The sequence below is a fragment of the Euprymna scolopes genome, chromosome 19 (genome assembly GCF_053919585.1).
Source record: "Euprymna scolopes isolate OS-2025 chromosome 19, ASM5391958v1, whole genome shotgun sequence".
Lineage (NCBI taxonomy): Eukaryota > Metazoa > Mollusca > Cephalopoda > Sepiida > Sepiolidae > Euprymna > Euprymna scolopes.
Genome location: NC_136500.1, coordinates 140,995,981 through 141,014,617, shown reverse-complemented (window position 1 = coordinate 141,014,617; position 18,637 = coordinate 140,995,981). Strand labels below are relative to the sequence as shown.

Genomic DNA, 18,637 nt, shown 5'->3' with positions numbered 1-18,637 from the left:
ATGTGCTTCTCCTAGAAAGGTTGCCTTCACCACGGCTTACGGTTGCCCTCTCCACCCCAACATACACATACATAAACACAAACACACACAGTGCTAGTTGACCGTTGACCCCGAAAAAGGGTTCATTCGCCCTTTGGTTGGTCTTGTTTTTAACCATTCAGGGAGACTAGCCACCCTCCTCACCAAACAAGTCTGGTGGGGGAACCAGTTTATGAGACAGGTAGTGCTGGGTTACATGGTACCAGTAGCATATGACATGTCCTGATATATATATATATATATATATATATATATATATATATATATATATATGTACAGAATTTTTACTTATTAATTTTAAAATGGAGAAATTAAATGAATATTTATAGGTTAATACTAACCAGACAAAATGTTCAATATTCAAGATAGAGTATTAGCTAATTTTAACACTTCAACCCCTTACTTTAAATTAATAAATCTACTTAAGCATCCCCAGAGTCAATAAATCTAGAAACTATATAATCTACACCGCAAGATTTTTTACAACAGCAATTTCATCCTAATGTTCCAAAGAACAATCTGATTGTTCTTACCCTAGGTCTACGGATGTACATAACACTAACGGATTTACGGATTTTACCAATTTTTCACCAACTTCACTGATTGAATCTCGTGATTTTCATACATGGACGAATGATAAAGCAGGGGCAGGCTCACAATGTCTCTTCTGTGGAGGAGAGGTTGCACAGACGAGAAAAGCGCATTACCTATCATATTTGTAAACCGATTTTGAACTCTGCCAATGCAGGATAGGTAGGCTATATCTGGCTCTTTCACAGATAAAAGATTGAGGGGTGAGTGTGAATTATTCTATGACGCAACTATTCTCCAGCGAAATTATTTAGTTTGTTGTATTTGTATTTATATGAGAGTATGTTACATAGTTCTTATTTAGATGACGACATATAATTGTTGTTGTTCATGTTAGTAAGAGTCTTAGTGTGTTCAGGTGTGTGCTCATCTTGTTGGATGCCAGATATATTATATTCATTTTGAGTGTTCATATTGTTAAGAGATGGAGACATTGGTGAGATATAGAGACAGGGTACATATAAAGAGAGAGACAGTTCTTATATGATGATAGTTTATTCTTCTTCGACCGGTCGGACATGATTCTGTATTTCAGGGATTCAAAGTTGTTTACATTGTTACCTCTAAGCCTCCCGCTTCCCAGAGGGTGCCTTGACTCTAACGGAGAATCGGTCTGATCTCCTCTGCTTTTCTGATCTGACTCCTCTGATTTTCTTCTCCTCTAACTAACTTCGAACCATTTCCTATATTGAGAAATCACACGTATGTCTCGTCAACGTGACCACAACTCACGTGTTTCAAACATGCGCGATTTGCATGTTTTTGAAACCATTTCTGACGACCAGGAAATTTCCCATTCTCTTTGTTGTTTTACAAAGGAATTTAACCTACTTGTTAATTCTGTAATTGATATTTTTATTATGCATTCTTTCTAAGAATTGTGAATAGTTTTTCCATCCAAATTGTATTTATTAAATATTTTAACAGAATCAACAATTTAACTGGACACTCCATTTAAACCTATTGTTCTTTAAAACTTATCTACAGGGTTCAATCCTTGTTTTATCTGATATCATTTTCATTTAACTAATTTCCTATTTTTTTGCTTACATGAAAAGAGGACAGCCCTTATCATGTAACATTTTATAACAGAAATTTCTTTTGATTTTTTTATTCCCAGGGAGATGCTTACACTGTGATTGGTGGACATTGTACGAAGTCGCATCTTAAAATACCGGGCATCAATAAAGAAAATGCCAGATGTATCCCAGGTATAATCATTTCTCTTCTTAAAGTATAATGTTTCCTATGGCATATTACATAAACATAAGGTTAAAGACAAAACACCTGTAATCCAATACATATGCACAACATTAATGGGAAAATCTCTTCTTCTCCCGCCAAATGACGTCATGTAATGCAATACAATTCTATGCAAGTCCGTTCATAATGAGCTTAGGTAAAACATGAAATCAACATGAAATCGAAAATATTTTCATGCGTTGTTACAATGGTAACGTCACCGGCACAGGCACCGATCTTGATCTGTTGTTTCCCAGATCTTAAGATCAAATCCGGTGTTTTTTTAGGTGGACTTGAGTTGATCATTGTACTGCTATAGAGGGTGGCCGATAGGTCTTTTTCCTGTTGCCGAGTATATATATATATATATATATATATATATATATATATATATATATATATATATATATATATATATACAAGAAGGTCGCTCGGTGTTACTCAGTCATAAAATACGCATAAATATTATATTTTAATTCATACAGAAACTGAGACGTGCATGCAACTAATTATGTTTTTCTAAACTGTTCAATTAGTTTGGAATTATTTGGTGAAGTAAACCAATAACACTCTAGCCAATACAAAATTCCAGAACTTGACAAGATACACCTTGAATCTAGATATTCCGCATCTTTATACACTGCACCACGGGCCCCTAAGGCAATCAAGGTTGGATTTTTTATCATAACTGCAATATGTTTTCCTGATCCTTTGTTCATTTAGAACTTGTCTATTACTCTCTCTGTATCTATCTATCTATCTCTCTCACTCTCTCTCTTTCTCTCTCTCTCTCTCTCTCTCTCTATATATATATATATATATATATATATATATATATATATATATATTATTTACTATAATAATTATTAAATACCTACAGACACTAGTATTTCATCCTTTCGGGAATCATCAGTGCAGGGTGTCACGATTAAGGCCAGTCGAGAGGCTCGAGCCCCAGCACTAGGACCCGAACCACTAAGCTACCGCAAACCGCGAGAGATACAAGTTGAAATTAAACATATATATATATATGTGTATATATATATATATATGTAATAATGTTTTTAAGTCATTAATATATATATATATATATTAATGACTTAAAAACATATTACATATATATATAATAATAATGTTTTTAAGTCATTAATATATATATATATATATATTAATGACTTAAAAACATTATTATATATATATATATATATATATATATATATATATATATATATATATATATATATATATATTAATGACTTAAAAACTGTCGTTTGCGTGACACTGCTGTCCGAACTTTCACTTTCTGGTTACCACTTGACGCGTCTTCTCTCCACTCCAAAACGAACTTCTGCAACTTTAGCTTTTCTCTCCCCGAATCCGACTTTTCTCTTCTACAAATACAACTTCTCTGCTCGCAATCTAACTTCAGAATGCCCTCCTTCCCCAAATCACTTCTCTTTTATCTCAAATCAGGAGCATCTCATTTGCATACCTCGTGGTCACCCTGTAAGCATATAAAGAAACAGGGCAGCCATTTTTGTTTCTTTCTTCTTCATTATGAACACGAGGTAAGCCACACAAAAACGCGGTCGGTCGTTCTTGTTTCTTTTTTCTTCATTTACACCACACGCCCCCCTGATCTTCGAGATCAATAGGATACTTCGTAATCCTCCATCCAAGCAGGCCGCCTCCTCTCACGTCGAGGCCTCTGGGGGACAACTTCTCGGGGGTTAACGTTTTCAGGTTTACTACAACGCGGGCCTAAGTCAGGTCGAGCAGCATCATTCGCTTCTCGGTGGCACTCGATTTCCTCTTCTTCACTGCCCTCACTGCATACCGGCAATGTCACACGACGCAGGTCTAAGATATGCCGGGGAACGCCATTCACCATCACATTGTTCTTCGACTGCAATCCTGTTACGACCCCTCTTTTCCAACGAGTGGTACACTGTGCATTGGGGGGTTTCACCCACACCTCTTCACCTACTTTGATAGTGGCTACTTCACTCTCAATTCCTGCTGTTTTGTTGCACGGATGCCGCCACTTATATGTGAAAACGGCCCTATGAGGCACAGTTGTCTCATCTTGTTTGGTCTTCGGCGAGATGTTATACCAAAACACCGCCTCTATGGGTGATACGTTGCTTTTTTCCGCAGCGGCTTTAATGGTGCGATGATTCCTCTCCACTATTCCGTTGCCACTCGGCCGATACGCTGCTCTGAAAAATTGCCTTACTCCCCACTTATCGCACACCCCTTTAAAGGCTTCTGATCAGAAAGCGGGGCCATTGTCCATTAAGAGTTCCTCAACCGGCCCTCTCTCCAAAAATATCTCCTCGATGACCCCTCCGATCGCCCATGCAGCTTCTGCCCTGATCTCTCTTCAGATGGCAAACCTTCCCGGTCCACAGTCGACCATTTACAGATACAATTTGTGGCGATAGTGTGTCACATCAATGGCCAATCGCTTCCAGTCCTCCGCAACGTGTAGCTCTCCTGCTTCGTGTCTGGACGGTCCAGGGTCAATTGATTGGCACTCTCGACAGTTCTCCACCACCTCCCTAACCTCCTCCTCGGTGGTCTCCGGGTAAACCTCTCTGGCTAGAAATAACGTTCATTCTCGACCAAAGTGGCGCATTTCGTGTGACTCTTTGACTTCTTCCCTGCACAGCATACCGAGGAGACCTCCTTTCCCTCCTGCAGCCAGGCCTTCTTCACGCGTGTCATCGAATCCGCCTTGTTTTTTTCTGACGGGACCAACACAACAGATACTCTCAACTGGAATTCCGCTATCAGGTCGGTGAGCGCTCCGAGTATGCGCTTGATCAGCATTTCCGCAGCACCCCTGGTCTTAACTCTCTTATCGCCAGTTACTGCCGACCGAATCCACGACGCTACCGTTGCCGAATCGGTTTTGACTTCAATTATTTTCAATCCCCATTTCAGGGCCAGATTGATTCCTTTTATAGCGGCATCTAGTTCTGCTACGTTGATATGGGAGAAGTCGTTGTTTTTTCTTAGCCACGCCGCATCCTCCACAGTTACACCTCCTATCTCTAGTACGACGATCAACGCCAGGTTACTGGCATCGCACCAAACCACACCCGCGTCTTCGCCGCTGACATACCATTTCCCTTTCACTGGGTCCTCATTCCTCACTCTCGCAATGACTTCTTGCAGCATGTTCATGACCTCCTCCGTCACACGGCCTTCCCAGCCATCAGTGCCTGTTTGTCGTTTAATAAAGCTGCATGCTATCCTGAGCCAGCCAGCGATAGGATAGTGCCCGACCAGCCTCCCGCAGACTGAGAAGAGTTCTCGCCTCGTCAGCTCAGATCCGACTTCGGGTATTGCATTCCCTCGTTCGAAGACAAGGCTTTCTTTTCCATCTCGCCTTAGTTTCAACCCCAGCACCGCTCCTCCATCTAGGGCCTCCGCCGGTTTTGCAGTTAACCCATACTTCTTGACATGGCTTCTTACTTTCTCTGCTGTCACCTCTGCCTCCTCCACCAGGATGTCGTCAATGTACGAACTAGTGGCCTCCTCCACTGTACAGTCTTTGCTCAGCACTGTCTTCAGCACGGCAGTCATAATTTTGGGGGCTGAACTCAGCCCAAAGCCTAACCTCGTCAGACAATACACCCGCCCCTTGTACCGGACCAGTTGGTACTGCCAGAGTTTTTCATCTACATGGATCTGCAGATATGCCGATTTCATATCGACAATCTTAGTGGCCCGCTCCATTCTTCTCCATTTCCTCATGACCTCCTCACATACGTCGATCCCCGTTCCAGTGTGGCAGGCTACGTGTCTGTTCAATTCCCTAAAATCCAGCACGTGCCTAATCTTGTTTTTGGTAGGCTGAACAACCGCCAGTAGTGGCAACACTCCTTTTTCTTCCCCTGTCCACGGTTTCAGAATTCCTTCTTTTATCCACCTCTCCACTTCTTCCTCGAATCCTTTTCTTATTTCTCCTCGCAGGGTGTTTTCGTAGCAGCCCACCTTATTCTGTAGTTCTGGGGGCCCGGAGATCCATTTCCATTCCACCGTCCACCTAACGCCATCAAACTTCGCCAGGAAATCTTTGTCTTCAATGCAGCAAACCTCCGGTTTTGGGGTTCTGACGGTTCTATCACCTTCCACTCCTGCCATCCCCACTGCGCCGAGACGTCCAAACGTCACTTGGCCCCCTCTTAACGTAGCGCCCCCCCCCCCAGTCGGTTAATTGCACTCATACCTATAATCACGTCGACACCACCGACCAGATGATTCAACACTAGGGCTTGCAGTCCAATGGGCACCCCTTGCACCATTACTTCCGCTGTCGTCTCTCCTAGGCATTTCACATCCCTGCCATCCACGGTCCTAATAATCCTGGTTCCGCTCCATGACCTCGCGACATTCCTCGCTAACAACGTTGTAGTGCAGCCTGTGTCGACAAGGGCTATGGCTTTCTTCCCATTGACTACCACCGGTAACCGAGGCAATGTTCCATCATGCGCCATTTCCACACAGAAGGGGTAACCACTGGCGCAATAGCTCCCCTTCACTTGTTTCCCTGGTCCCGTGCAGCAACACAATAGCGGCTAATAAGCCCCACTTGTCCACATCGGTAGCACGTGATCCCCGGTCTCGGCTCTTTGCAGTCCTTGATCAGATGAGGACCCTGGCACCGGAAACACTTGATGGCAGGTCTCCCCTCCTGTCGCCTCGCCGGCTGCCTCTCATTCAAGTAAGGCCTCATGCACATATTTCCACTCACAGCTGCAGCCACGATTGGGCTTTTAACATTTTTCACTAGGACTCTGGCGTGGACCAAGAGATCGTCCACTTCCATTGAATGGATCCCCGTGATTCTCTGCATGTTCGCAGAGATTTCCTCTGGAAAGCCGTTCACTAGGTACAGCTTTACCGTCATCTCCAGGCTCCTCCCCACGTAACCAGCCAACCCTGCCAGTCTCCTGATCTCTGCCGCAAAGACGTCAACGGACTCGCCGGTCCACCTCAAACTTGACAGCTTGCCAAGTGCTTCAAATGGGCCCTCAGCGAAGGCCAATTTCAGCCTTTGCTCCACTAAGGCAAGGTCTTCCTTGTCTTCATCTCGCATCTGCTGGTAAATCATGAGGGCTTCCCCCTCTAAGTATAGAGGCAGCAGGGTGACCACATCTTCTATCTTTTGCAGCTTCGCCACTATTTTTAATTTCTCCAGCCACTTAATCAGGTCACCCTCCCCAGTAAAGGGTCTCAACATCTGAGTGCTCAGTCTCCACTCAGCCATGTTAATTTGCTTGATGCGCCGAAATAGCTTGTCGTTTTCATGACACTGCTGTCCGAACTTTCACTTTCTGGTTACCACTTGACGCTTCTTCTCTCCACTCCAAAACGAACTTCTGCAACTTTAGCTTTTCTCTCCCCGAATCCGACTTTTCTCTTCTACAAATACAACTTCTCTGCTCGCAATCTAACTTCAGAATGCCCTCCTTCCCCAAATCACTCCTCTTTTATCTCCAATCAGGAGCATCTCATTTGCATACCTCGTGGTCACCCTGTAGGCATATAAAGAAACAGGGCAGCCATTTTTGTTTCTTTCTTCTTCATTATGAACACGAGGTAAGCCACACAAAAACGCGGTCGGTCGTTCTTTTTTCTTTTTTCTTCATTTACACCACAAAAACATTATTACAATGATCCAAACATAATTCTCAATGAAAAACCAAGACACGGAATAATAAAATAATGTTAAAAAATACACATTGTTGGTGACTACTCCCTTATTTAAATATATATATATATATATATATATATATATATATATATATATAAGACAAGAGTATGAAATGAAGACACAAAACTATATATAGGTAGATATAGAGTGGATCATTTATTTAATAGTGGAATACAGGCAAAATTTGGGGGATAGACGGGACTCTTTATGCCAGGGCATTACTTAAAGCTATATATATATATATATATATATATATATATATATATATATATATATATATACATTCTCACTTATATGTGTGTGTGTATCCGTATTTAAATTTTAATAGGGAAGATGAATGAATGAAATATGAATATTAATACGTATAGATAAATCATATCTTGATAAATTCTGAATATTTGCGTTTCTCGATGCCATATTAGTGAGTAATCATTACAAAAAGAAAAAAATTCTTCATTTCTTTTTCTCCCTTTCTTTCCCTCTCTATCCTGCTTTAACCAAATTTGTCGACCTGTTCCACAAATCCCAAAACTTCATCATGAAAAGTCTCCAGAAAAAATACACGAATAAACCTAGAAATTTATCTTCCAAAATAGAACTAACTACCGTGTCTCCTTCTCCAACATAAGGGGTCTACGTTCCAACATTCCCGAGGTTGAAATCTAATTATTGGAGGCTTAACCAGACCTATTATTCCTAAGCGAAACTGGCATAGGGCCAACCACTTCTCTAGACGAATTCATAATTAAAGGATACTCCAACTTAACATCTAAATCTGACTCCCAAGATCGCCATGGATTGAAATCTAATTACTGGAGACTTAACCAGACCTATTATTCCTAAGCGAAACTGGCATTGGACCTATTATTTTCTTAGAAGAGTTTGGAATCAAAATATAATCTAAATTAACATCCAAATATGACCCCCCCCCCAAAAAAAAAAAAACTCGTCATGTGCCTACATTAAAGATAGCTTTCCATGTGGTAGGGACATCTTCCAAAAAAAAAAACTCATGTGCCTACATTAAAGATAGCTTTCCATGTGGTAGGGACATCTTTCAAAAAAGATCCTAAATTATGTTTCCGATTTGCACTTGTTCTCGTGACTGCGTTTATATTTGCCCTCTATCGCCCTCAAAACAGCGGAATTACTATCGTTAAGAGCGCATCTGAAGAAATTGACCACATCGTGTTTGCTCATCCTTTGGCTAAGATTCACGCCTTTGGAGACTTCAATATTCACATGTGGAATGGTTAACCACCTCAAAAAAGAGAAATGATGGGGGGAGGTTCTGTCATGATTTCTCCATTCCTTATGTCCTCGCTCAGATTGTTCGCGAACACACTCACGTGACTGATACTACCGGTCAGTATGCAAGTCTCCTAGATCTTTTCCTCGCAACTTATGTAATAGGAGGAGGTGATAAGTAGTAAAATGGATTAATCCGAATCTTATAAATACAACACTGGTAAGTGTTTTAAAAATGTATCCATTTTGAATTTGGAGACAGGAACAAATCTCAAAGGTAAAAAAGACACTTTTTTATAGCATGAATAGGTTAACCAAATTAATCATGAGTAGGTAACTAGATCTAATATCTGGAACATTTTTTTTGTTCTTGTGATTAAGGGAGGTGGTGTTTGATCAACATTGCTGGGGATCCATGATTAAATATACTGTTTTGTTTTTAGTCCCCAACACAGTGTTTCATGATAAAAAAAGTTGAGAATCCCTTAAATTAACATTAGGACTATTGTGAATTCGAGAGAGCAAGTTGATGCAGTGATTGCAGGTGATTAAATGACTTACTGACTTAATAGTTATCCAACGAATGATAAAACATATGAGGATTACATAAGTTTTTTTACATAGTTTTCACATCCGCATTTCCGCGCTACCAGTGACGTATTTTCACATTCTCATGTCCACGCTATGTTAGAGTTCCACAGATACGAAGTGTAAGGTAAAACTATACTATTGGAATTCTCGTTTAGTTTCATGTAGAGAGCTGTTGTAGATTAGTTTTGTTGTTAATATTTTACAGGGGGAAGCATATATTGAAGTCTAATCGAGCACTAATAGAGTAGAAGAAAAACTAGCAGTCTGTCGGAAGGAGATAGTAGGAAGGAGAAAAAAATATCGCTCACTAGATTTCGAAGTCGGTTTTGTCCTTTGGCAAGGCATGAAAGAGACACTTTTGGCTTCTGCATCGATACAAGGATCCAAATATTTTTCCAACGACTTTGGTAACAGATTTGATATAAGTCTTTCATATCAGGTTTTAAGTAAAGGTCTGCCTATTAAGCTTGTCAAAGATTAATAGACTGACCTTCGTATATATATATATATATATATATATATATATATATATATATATATATATATATATATAAGTGGTTTTGTTTTTGATTTTTTAAACGATATTACGGTTGAGGTCTCCGCCTCGGAGAACCGGTGTTTTTCTTAGAAAGTCCCCCATTTTTTATTTGGACGTATTTTTATTTATTACTTTATTTATTTATTATTTTTAAAAGCAGTACTCTACGTGTTTCGGGGCCCTAATCCTCATTAGCGTAGGATTCGAACCTTGGGCCTTATGTATTTCAGTCACGCGCCCTAATCCATTCAGCTATCATGCCATAGACGATTTACTGCTCCGTTTTTATCGTTCATCAGTGGTTTTGCTTTTGATTTTTTAAGCGATATATATGTGTGTGTGTGTGTGTGTGTGTGTGTGTGTGTGTGTGTGTGTGTGTGTGTGTGTGTGTGTGTGTGTGTGTGTGTGTGTGTGTGTGTGTGTGTGTGTCAAAATCTATGCATTTTTATAGGTGGATCATGGTTTCATTGACACAGATAGGCCCTACTGTTTATATTATCACCCATAGGCATCCAATGTTTTGTTTCAATACATCCTTGGTTGGATTCATGGGGATAAGGATGTAAATTATTTGGAGTTGATAAAAAAGATGTGGAGGTCACGTATATAAAAATTTATTATTATATGATATTTCCTCCACTTTTATTGTCTATCCATCTATTTTGTTTTCATTTTTAGACAGTGTACAAGGTCCGACATTTACCGTGGGTGGACCACATGAGGATATAGAAGTGTTCAAAGTGAAAGCTCCTTTAGAGAATGGTGTGATGGAAACGTCTCTGACTAAACACCATTGTTTACCGGTATACCAAACGATGTATATGAAAGACAAAGTTCAAGGTATGTGCATCTTTTGTTCTCCGTCATTTTCTAAGACAAAGTAATAGATTTAAAGGACTTTTTAAAATTAATGATATATATATATGTTCATATATATATATATATAGATATATATAGAGAGAGAAAGAGAGAAAGAGAGAGAGACAGACAGACAGACAGATTTAACAGAACAAAATTCGTCAACAAATGCCTTATTGGATCTTTTTTTTTTCTTCACTGCTGAAAAATTGGTTTCATTTTTTTATTTTTTATTTTAATCAATCGAGTCACCACGTATCAAGGTTAGTCAAGGATAAAGGTTAATAAGTATACAATAGTCAATCGGACAATATCGTAGTAATCGTTAGTAAATTGGATTACGGCATATCAAGAACTTGTTTTCGTTGGACTTAAAGACGACCACATGAAAGGTAGGGAAAGACATCTAGGTTGTAGTCAGGTGGGAAGCAGGCGGACGGAACAGAGTTCCACAGGCGTGCAGTTCTAAGAAAGAAGATTTGTTCATGAAATCTACGTTTAGGTTTAGGTATAGGTAAAGAGTGGTGGAAAGTATTGATAGTATTTTCAGCTAGATGAGTGTTTTCCGTGAAAGTTTGGCGAGGGGGCCATAGATTGGAGCTCAGACGAGCACTTGCCATGAAAATAACGATAAAGCAGATATAGGATCGCAACGTGTCTTCTGTGCAAAACCTTCTATTTAAATAGCTCTTCTCCTCGAAACGTTGGGCTTTAGGATTCCTTTCCGGGTCTCTGCTTCCCTGATCGTCCTGATATGCAAGAGTTTAAGTATGAACGGATATTTCGCTGCCAACCGATAAATTTGGTTCCAAGTTGTAGCACTTACAACAAAGTGGTACTGGGCCTTATTTAGGGTGAAATAATAGTTAAATAATAGTTAAAGAACGTATTATGTTTATGGGAACTAAGAAATGAAATTAGAAAATACATAAACAAATTTATGTAACTTACAGTAAAATTACATAAATAAATTTATGTAACTTGCAGTAAAATACATTAATAAATAAATAAATAAATAATAATAATAATAATAATAATAATAATAATAATAATAATAATAATACATTAGTTTCATACTAAAATGAAAAATGAGTAAATTTATGAGAATTAGAATCATAAATATGTACTTTTATAATATTATATTTTTAGTGAATTAAGGCAAGATTTTTCGAACTAAATAAAGAAATAATGTGATTTTGCGAACTAAACAAAAACATAATATGATTTCGCAAACTAAAATAAGAAAAAAATGTGATGTTGCGACCTAAACTAAGCATAAATGTGATTTTGCTAACTAAACAAAGAAACAATGTTATTTTGCGGACGAAAATAAATAACGATGTGATTTTGCGAACAAAAAGATAAGAATATGATTTTGCAAACTAAAATAAGATATAATGTGACTTTGCAAACGAAAATATAAAATAACAAAATTTGTATAAAAAAAACTATAATGTGGTTTTGCGTACTGATTAAAGAAATAATGTGAGTTTGCAAATAAAATAAAAAATAATGAGATTTTGAAACCGAAAATAAAAATAATGTGATTTACGAACTAAAATAAGAAAGAATTGTATTTTGCAAACTTAAATAAGAAATAATGGGATTTTGAAAACTAAAAAAAGAAATGTGATTTTGCAAATTAAAAATAGAACTAATGTAATTTTACAAAGAAAAAGAAGAATTAATATAATTTTGCAAACTAAAATAAGAAATAATATAATTTTACAAACTATAAGAGCAATAATGTGATTTTGCAAACTAAAATTAGAAATAATGTGATTTCGCGAATTTAAATAAAAATATTGTGCTTTTGTGAACTAAACTAAGAAATAACGGTATTTTGGGATCTAAACTAAGAATTCATGTAATGTTGAAGACTGTAATAAGAAATAGTGTGATTTTGACAACTAAAGAAAATAATGTGATTTTGTAAACTAAACAAAGAATTAAAGTGATTTTTCTAACGAATCTAAGAAATAATGTGATTTTGCATACGAAAATATTAAATAATATGATTTTGCGAACTAAACTATAAAATTATGTACTTTTGCAAACTTAATAAAAAAAAATAATGTGATTTTGCCAACCAAAAAACCCATAATGCGATTTTACGAACTAAAATAAGATATAATGAGATTTTGCAAACGAAAATATATAATATGATTTTGCAAACGAAAATATATAATAATATGATTTTGCAAACGAAAATATATAATAATATGATTTTGCAAACTAAAATAGAAAATAATGTAATTTTTCGAACTCAACAAAGAAATAATGTTATTTTGAAAACTAAAAAGAGAAATAATGTAATTTTGCGAACTAAAAAGTGTGATTCTGAAAACTAAAACAGGAAATAATGTGCTGTTTCAAACTAAAATAAGAAATAATGTGATTTTTCAAACAAAAATTGAAAATAATATAATTCTGAAAAGTAAAATAAAAGTCATGTGATTGTGGGAACTAAAATAGAAAATAATGTGATTTTTCGATCTATTTATCTGAAGATAAAAAAATCCGTACAAATATGCACTTAAGAAAATGAATAAAGACATGATACTAAGATTTATGTGAAAAAAATTAATAAGGAGATTCTCTTAAAAATTAATTTACTACTTAAAATAAATAAACACCCTCTCTTGAAATTTTATTTACTACTTATAGTAATTAAACACCTTTTTTTTTAATTTTATTTACTGCTTAAAATAAGTAAACACTTTCTGTTAAATGTTATTTATTACTTAAAATAAATAAACACTTTCTCTTAAAAATTTATTTACTACTTAAAACGTATACACACCCTCTTTTAAAATTTTATTTACTACTTATAGTAAATAAACACCTTCTTTTAAAATGTTATTTACTGCTTAAAATAAATAAACACTTTCTTTTAAATGTTATTTACTACTTAAAACATATAAACACCCTCTTTTAAAATTTTAATTACTACTTAAATAAATGAACACTTTCTTTTAAAATTTTATCTACTTCTTAAAATAAATAAACACTTTTTCTTAAATTTGATTCACTATTTAAAATATATAAACACTCCTTTTAAAATTATATTTACTACTTAAAGTAAATAAACACCATCTTTTAAATTTTTATTTACTGCTTAAAATAAATAAACACCTTCTCTTAAATTTTATTTCCTACTAAAAATAAATAAACACTCTCTATTAAAATTTTATTCACTACCTTAAATAAATAAATATTTTTTCTTAAATTTTATTTACTACTTACATTTATTTATTAAATTTAATAAGCAGATTTATGAGAAAAAAGATAAGAAATAAGTAGATTAAAAAAAACAACGTGTTTTACGTTATTGATGTGAATTAAAAAGGAAACAAATACTAATTTAATAAAGAAAGAAATACTTTTAAAGAACAAAGATAATAAATAAAAAATTACTTTTACATGACGAAACATAATAAATAAAGAAATATATTTATAAGAACTAAGATAATAAATATCTCTCACAGAATAAAAACTATATTTATAAGAACTAAGATTAAACGTTACATGTACAAGAACATAGATAATAAATAATACTTCTATAAGAACTTAGATAATAATTTAAGAAATACTTTTATAAGAACTAAGAAAATAAATAAATACTTTCATAAAAACTAAGAAAATAAATAAATAAATCATTTTATAAGAACTTAGATAATAATTTAAGAAATACATTTATAAGAACTAAGAAAATAAATAAATACTTTCATAAAAACTAAGAAAATAAATAAATAAATCATTTTATAAGAACTTAGATAATAATTTAAGAAATACATTTATAAGAACTAAGAAAATAAATAAATACTTTTATAAAAACTAAGAAAATAAATAAATAAATCATTTTATAAGAACTTAGATAATAATTTAAGAAATACTTTTATAAGAATTAAGAAAATAAATAAATACTTTCATAAAAACTAAGAAAATAAATAAATAAATCATTTTATAAGAACTTAGATAATAATTTAAGAAATACGTTTATAAGAACTAAGATTATAAATAAGTGCTTTTTATAAAACCTTAAGAAAATAAATAAATAAATCATTTTATAAGAACTAAGATAATAAATAAATAAATAAATACTTTTATAAGAACTAAGATTATAAATAAGTGCTTTTTATAAAACCTTAAGAAAATAAATAAATAAATCATTTTATTAGAACTAAGATAATAAATAAATAAATACTTTTATAAGAACTAAGATTATAAATAAATGCTTTTTATAAAACCTTAAGAAAATAAATAAATAAATCATTTTATAAGAACTAAGATAATAAATAAATAAATACTTTTATAAGAACTAAGATTATAAATAAATACTTTCATAAAAACTAAGAAAATAAATAAATCATTTTATAAGAACTAAGGTAATAAGTAAATATATACTTTTATAAGAACTAAGCTTATAAATAAATAGTAAGATAATCATTAAATACTTTTGTAAGAACTAATTTAATAAATAAATACATTTCATGAGAACAAAGATAATAAATAAATAAATACTTTTATAACAACTAAAATAATAAGTAAATAAATAATTTCATAAGGACAAAAATAATAAATGAGGAAATACTTTTATAAGAACTAATTCAATAAATAAAGAAATATTTCATAAGAACTAAAATAATAAATAAAGGAATACATTTATAAGGACTAATTTAATAAATACTCTTATAAGAAAAAATAAAGAAAAAAATACTTTTAGAAGAACAACGATAATAAATAGAGAAACACGTTTATAACAACGTTTATTGAAAGATGCACTCACAGCCGACACATTTTAAACTTTATATTTGGCGAACACGTGCCTTTTCGGCTTGGAAAGAACTAGATAGTTTCACAGACATTAACAGCTAAACGACCTCGATAACACGAGGCGAGAATGGACATTTTACTTTCGAGCAAAAAAAAAAGATATAAATAGAAAAGAGGCTTTTTTCTGTTGTTCTTGGCCTTCGGGCCTGGATCAAAGTGTAACATCTGTTCTGGCAGATACTACAAGCAAAGACCATATGTGGGGTCGCCCCCACATATAAGACCTTGGTCAATGAAGGAGCAACCCTTCATACCAATTGTCACTATCCAGCTCCCCTACTACTCGGGGGGGTTGGTCCCCATTTCCCCTTCACTCCTCACTTTAAAAAACGGCCTTGTGCCTAATTTGCTCAATGGGAGAGCAAATAAATACCTCAAAGTGTAGTATCTGTTCCGGCAGATACTGCAAGCAAAGACCATATGTGGGGGTAACCCCACATATCAGACCTTGGTCAATGTAGGGGCAACCCTTCATACCAATTGTCACTATCCAGCTCCCACTTCCCACCCATCGGGAGCTGGTCCCCTTTTCCCTCCCTCTCTCTCTCTACATTAAAAACGGCCTTGTGCCTAATTTGCTCAGTGGGGAAGCAAATAAATACATCTTGGCCATCGGGCCGGGATCAAAGTGTAGTATCTGTTCCGGCAGATACTGCAAGCTATGACTAGCTATGACTAGCAAAGACCAGATGTGGGGGCAACCCCACATGCCTGACCATTAACCAGCTCCCATTTCCCACCTCTCGGGAGCTGGTCCCCTTTTTCCCTTCCCCCTCCCTTCACTCCTCACATTAAAAATTGGCCTTGTGCCTAATTTGCTCGGTGGGGGAGCAAATAAATACCATCTTGGCCTTCGGGCCGGGATCAAAGTGTAGTATCTGTTCCGGCAGATACTGCTAGCTATGACTAGCTATGACTAGCAAAGACCAGATGTGGGGGCAACCCCACATGCCTGACCATTAATCAGCTCCCATTTCCCACCTCTCGGGAGCTGGTCCCCTTTTTCCCTTCCCCCTCCCCTCACTCCTCACATTAAAAATCGGCCTTGTGCCTAATTTGCTCGGTGAGGGAGCAAATAAATACCATCTGCTCCGGCAGATACTGCAAGCTATGACTAGCAAAGACCAGATGTGGGGGCAACCCCACATGCCTGATCTTTAACCAGCTCCCATTTCCCACCTCTCGGGAGCTGGTCCCCTTTTTCCCTTCCCCCTCCCTTCACTCCTCACATTAAAAATCGGCCTTGTGCCTAATTTGCTCGGTGGGGGAGCAAATAAATACCATCTGTTCCGGCAGACCATATGTGGGGGCGACCCCACAGATAAGACCTTGGTCAATGTAGGGTAACCCTTCATACCAATTGTCACTATCCAGCTCCCCTAGTCCCCGGGGAGTTGGTCTCCATTTCCCCTTCACTCCTCACATTAAAAATCGGCCTTGTGCCTAATTTGCTTGGTGGGGGAGCAAATAAATACCCTGTTGTTCTTGACCTTCGGGCCGGGATCAAAGTGTAATATCTGTTCTGCAGATGCTGCACTTAAGATAATTTGTACCAGTCAATGGAGGGGAACCCTCTATACTGGGACAATTATTATTTTTGGTAACCAGACTTTTTTTGCCTACTTTTAGGGGAACTGGTTTTTTACCTCACATTAAAAACGGCCTTGTGCCTAATCTGCTTTGGTGGGAAAGTAAATAAATACAATAAAGGAATACTTTTATAAAAAGTATTTCATAACATCTTCATTTTTATAATAATAACAACAATAATAATCTCTTTACCTAGGTGACTCGAGGAGACCCGGGATTTCAATATATAACAATATATTATATAATTTACTTTAGCGCACGCTACTCAAAGACATACAATTTATTTAAAATTTTCGTTTACCAAGTGTTACGTATAAGGGACACTACATCAATGGCGAGTAAGTAAGCTAGTGTGCCTTTTGACAAGGGTCACATTGGGTTCATGATAACGCAGATTTTTAAAAGAGAATTATTCTCATGGTTGAAAGAAAAGTTGAAGCAGATCGCAGATATCAGATGCTGTAGACAAAACAGAGATGATGAAGAATGACGTCACGTTATACAGGGGAGAGAAAACTGTTATCAAAATAGTCACTTGATTGAAGCCACGCAAAAGAGACACCAGCAATAATGTAAAAATAATCTTAGAGGAATGTTACCTCGATGGCTCTGTCCGTCTGCGTCACTCATTTCAATAAGTTACTAAGTAGAATTAAGAAGTAAACGATTAGCTAGATGAAACATTAGTCTATATCTATCTCTCAATCTCTCCTTAATTCTTTCTTCCAAATCAAAACTTTTGAAGAAAACTCAGCGGAAGTCTCCTTAAGTGTCTTTCGTGAAAAGAATTTATTCATTGGGTTAGGGTAAACATTAAAAAGTAAACAATTAGTCTTTTTCTCTCTCTCTTTCTTTCTTTCTCTTTCTCTCTTTTTCTCTCTCTTTCTTTGTCTCTCCTTCTCTCTCTCTCTCTCTCTCTCTCTCTCTCTCTCTCTCTCTCTCTCTCAAGCCATTTTTTCTAATCAAAACCTTGGAGAAAACTCAGCAGGCGTCTCCTAATGTGTCTTTCATGAAAAATATTTGTTCATTTTAGTCGAGCATGCGACACGATCGACGGTCACTCGTGAAACTCAGCGAAAAGAAACATCACGTAAATGGGCAACACATATTGTTTATTGAAATGTCGCTGGTGTCAAGTATATATAAATAAAAAAAGAACCTATAAATCTGGATTTAATTTGTATCTTGCGATAGTTGTAGCAGTTGTTCGTCTAGTTTTTTCGAACTTATATTTCATTTTCAAACAATTTCTTTATATCTGCCAAGCTTAAGTTTAAACTAGCATTTTCATCACTACGAAAACAACGTGTTTCAACGTTTAAGGAAGGATGAATTGAAATGTTTTGTATTCCTAACGTTAATGATCATTTCCATTTTCT

General features: G+C 35.8%; 1 protein-coding gene across 1 annotated transcript in view; it reads left to right on the top strand.

Annotated features, from left to right (window-relative positions):
- LOC145240185 (uncharacterized) overlaps positions 1-18,637 on the top strand; it is a 39,460-nt gene that overhangs the window by 17,123 nt on the left and 3,700 nt on the right. The window contains exons 3-4 of the mRNA XM_080103771.1: positions 1,751-1,841; positions 10,653-10,814. Of these exons, the coding sequence (XP_079959897.1) occupies positions 1,751-1,841; positions 10,653-10,814 (253 nt within the window). The remainder of the gene's footprint in view (positions 1-1,750; positions 1,842-10,652; positions 10,815-18,637) is intronic.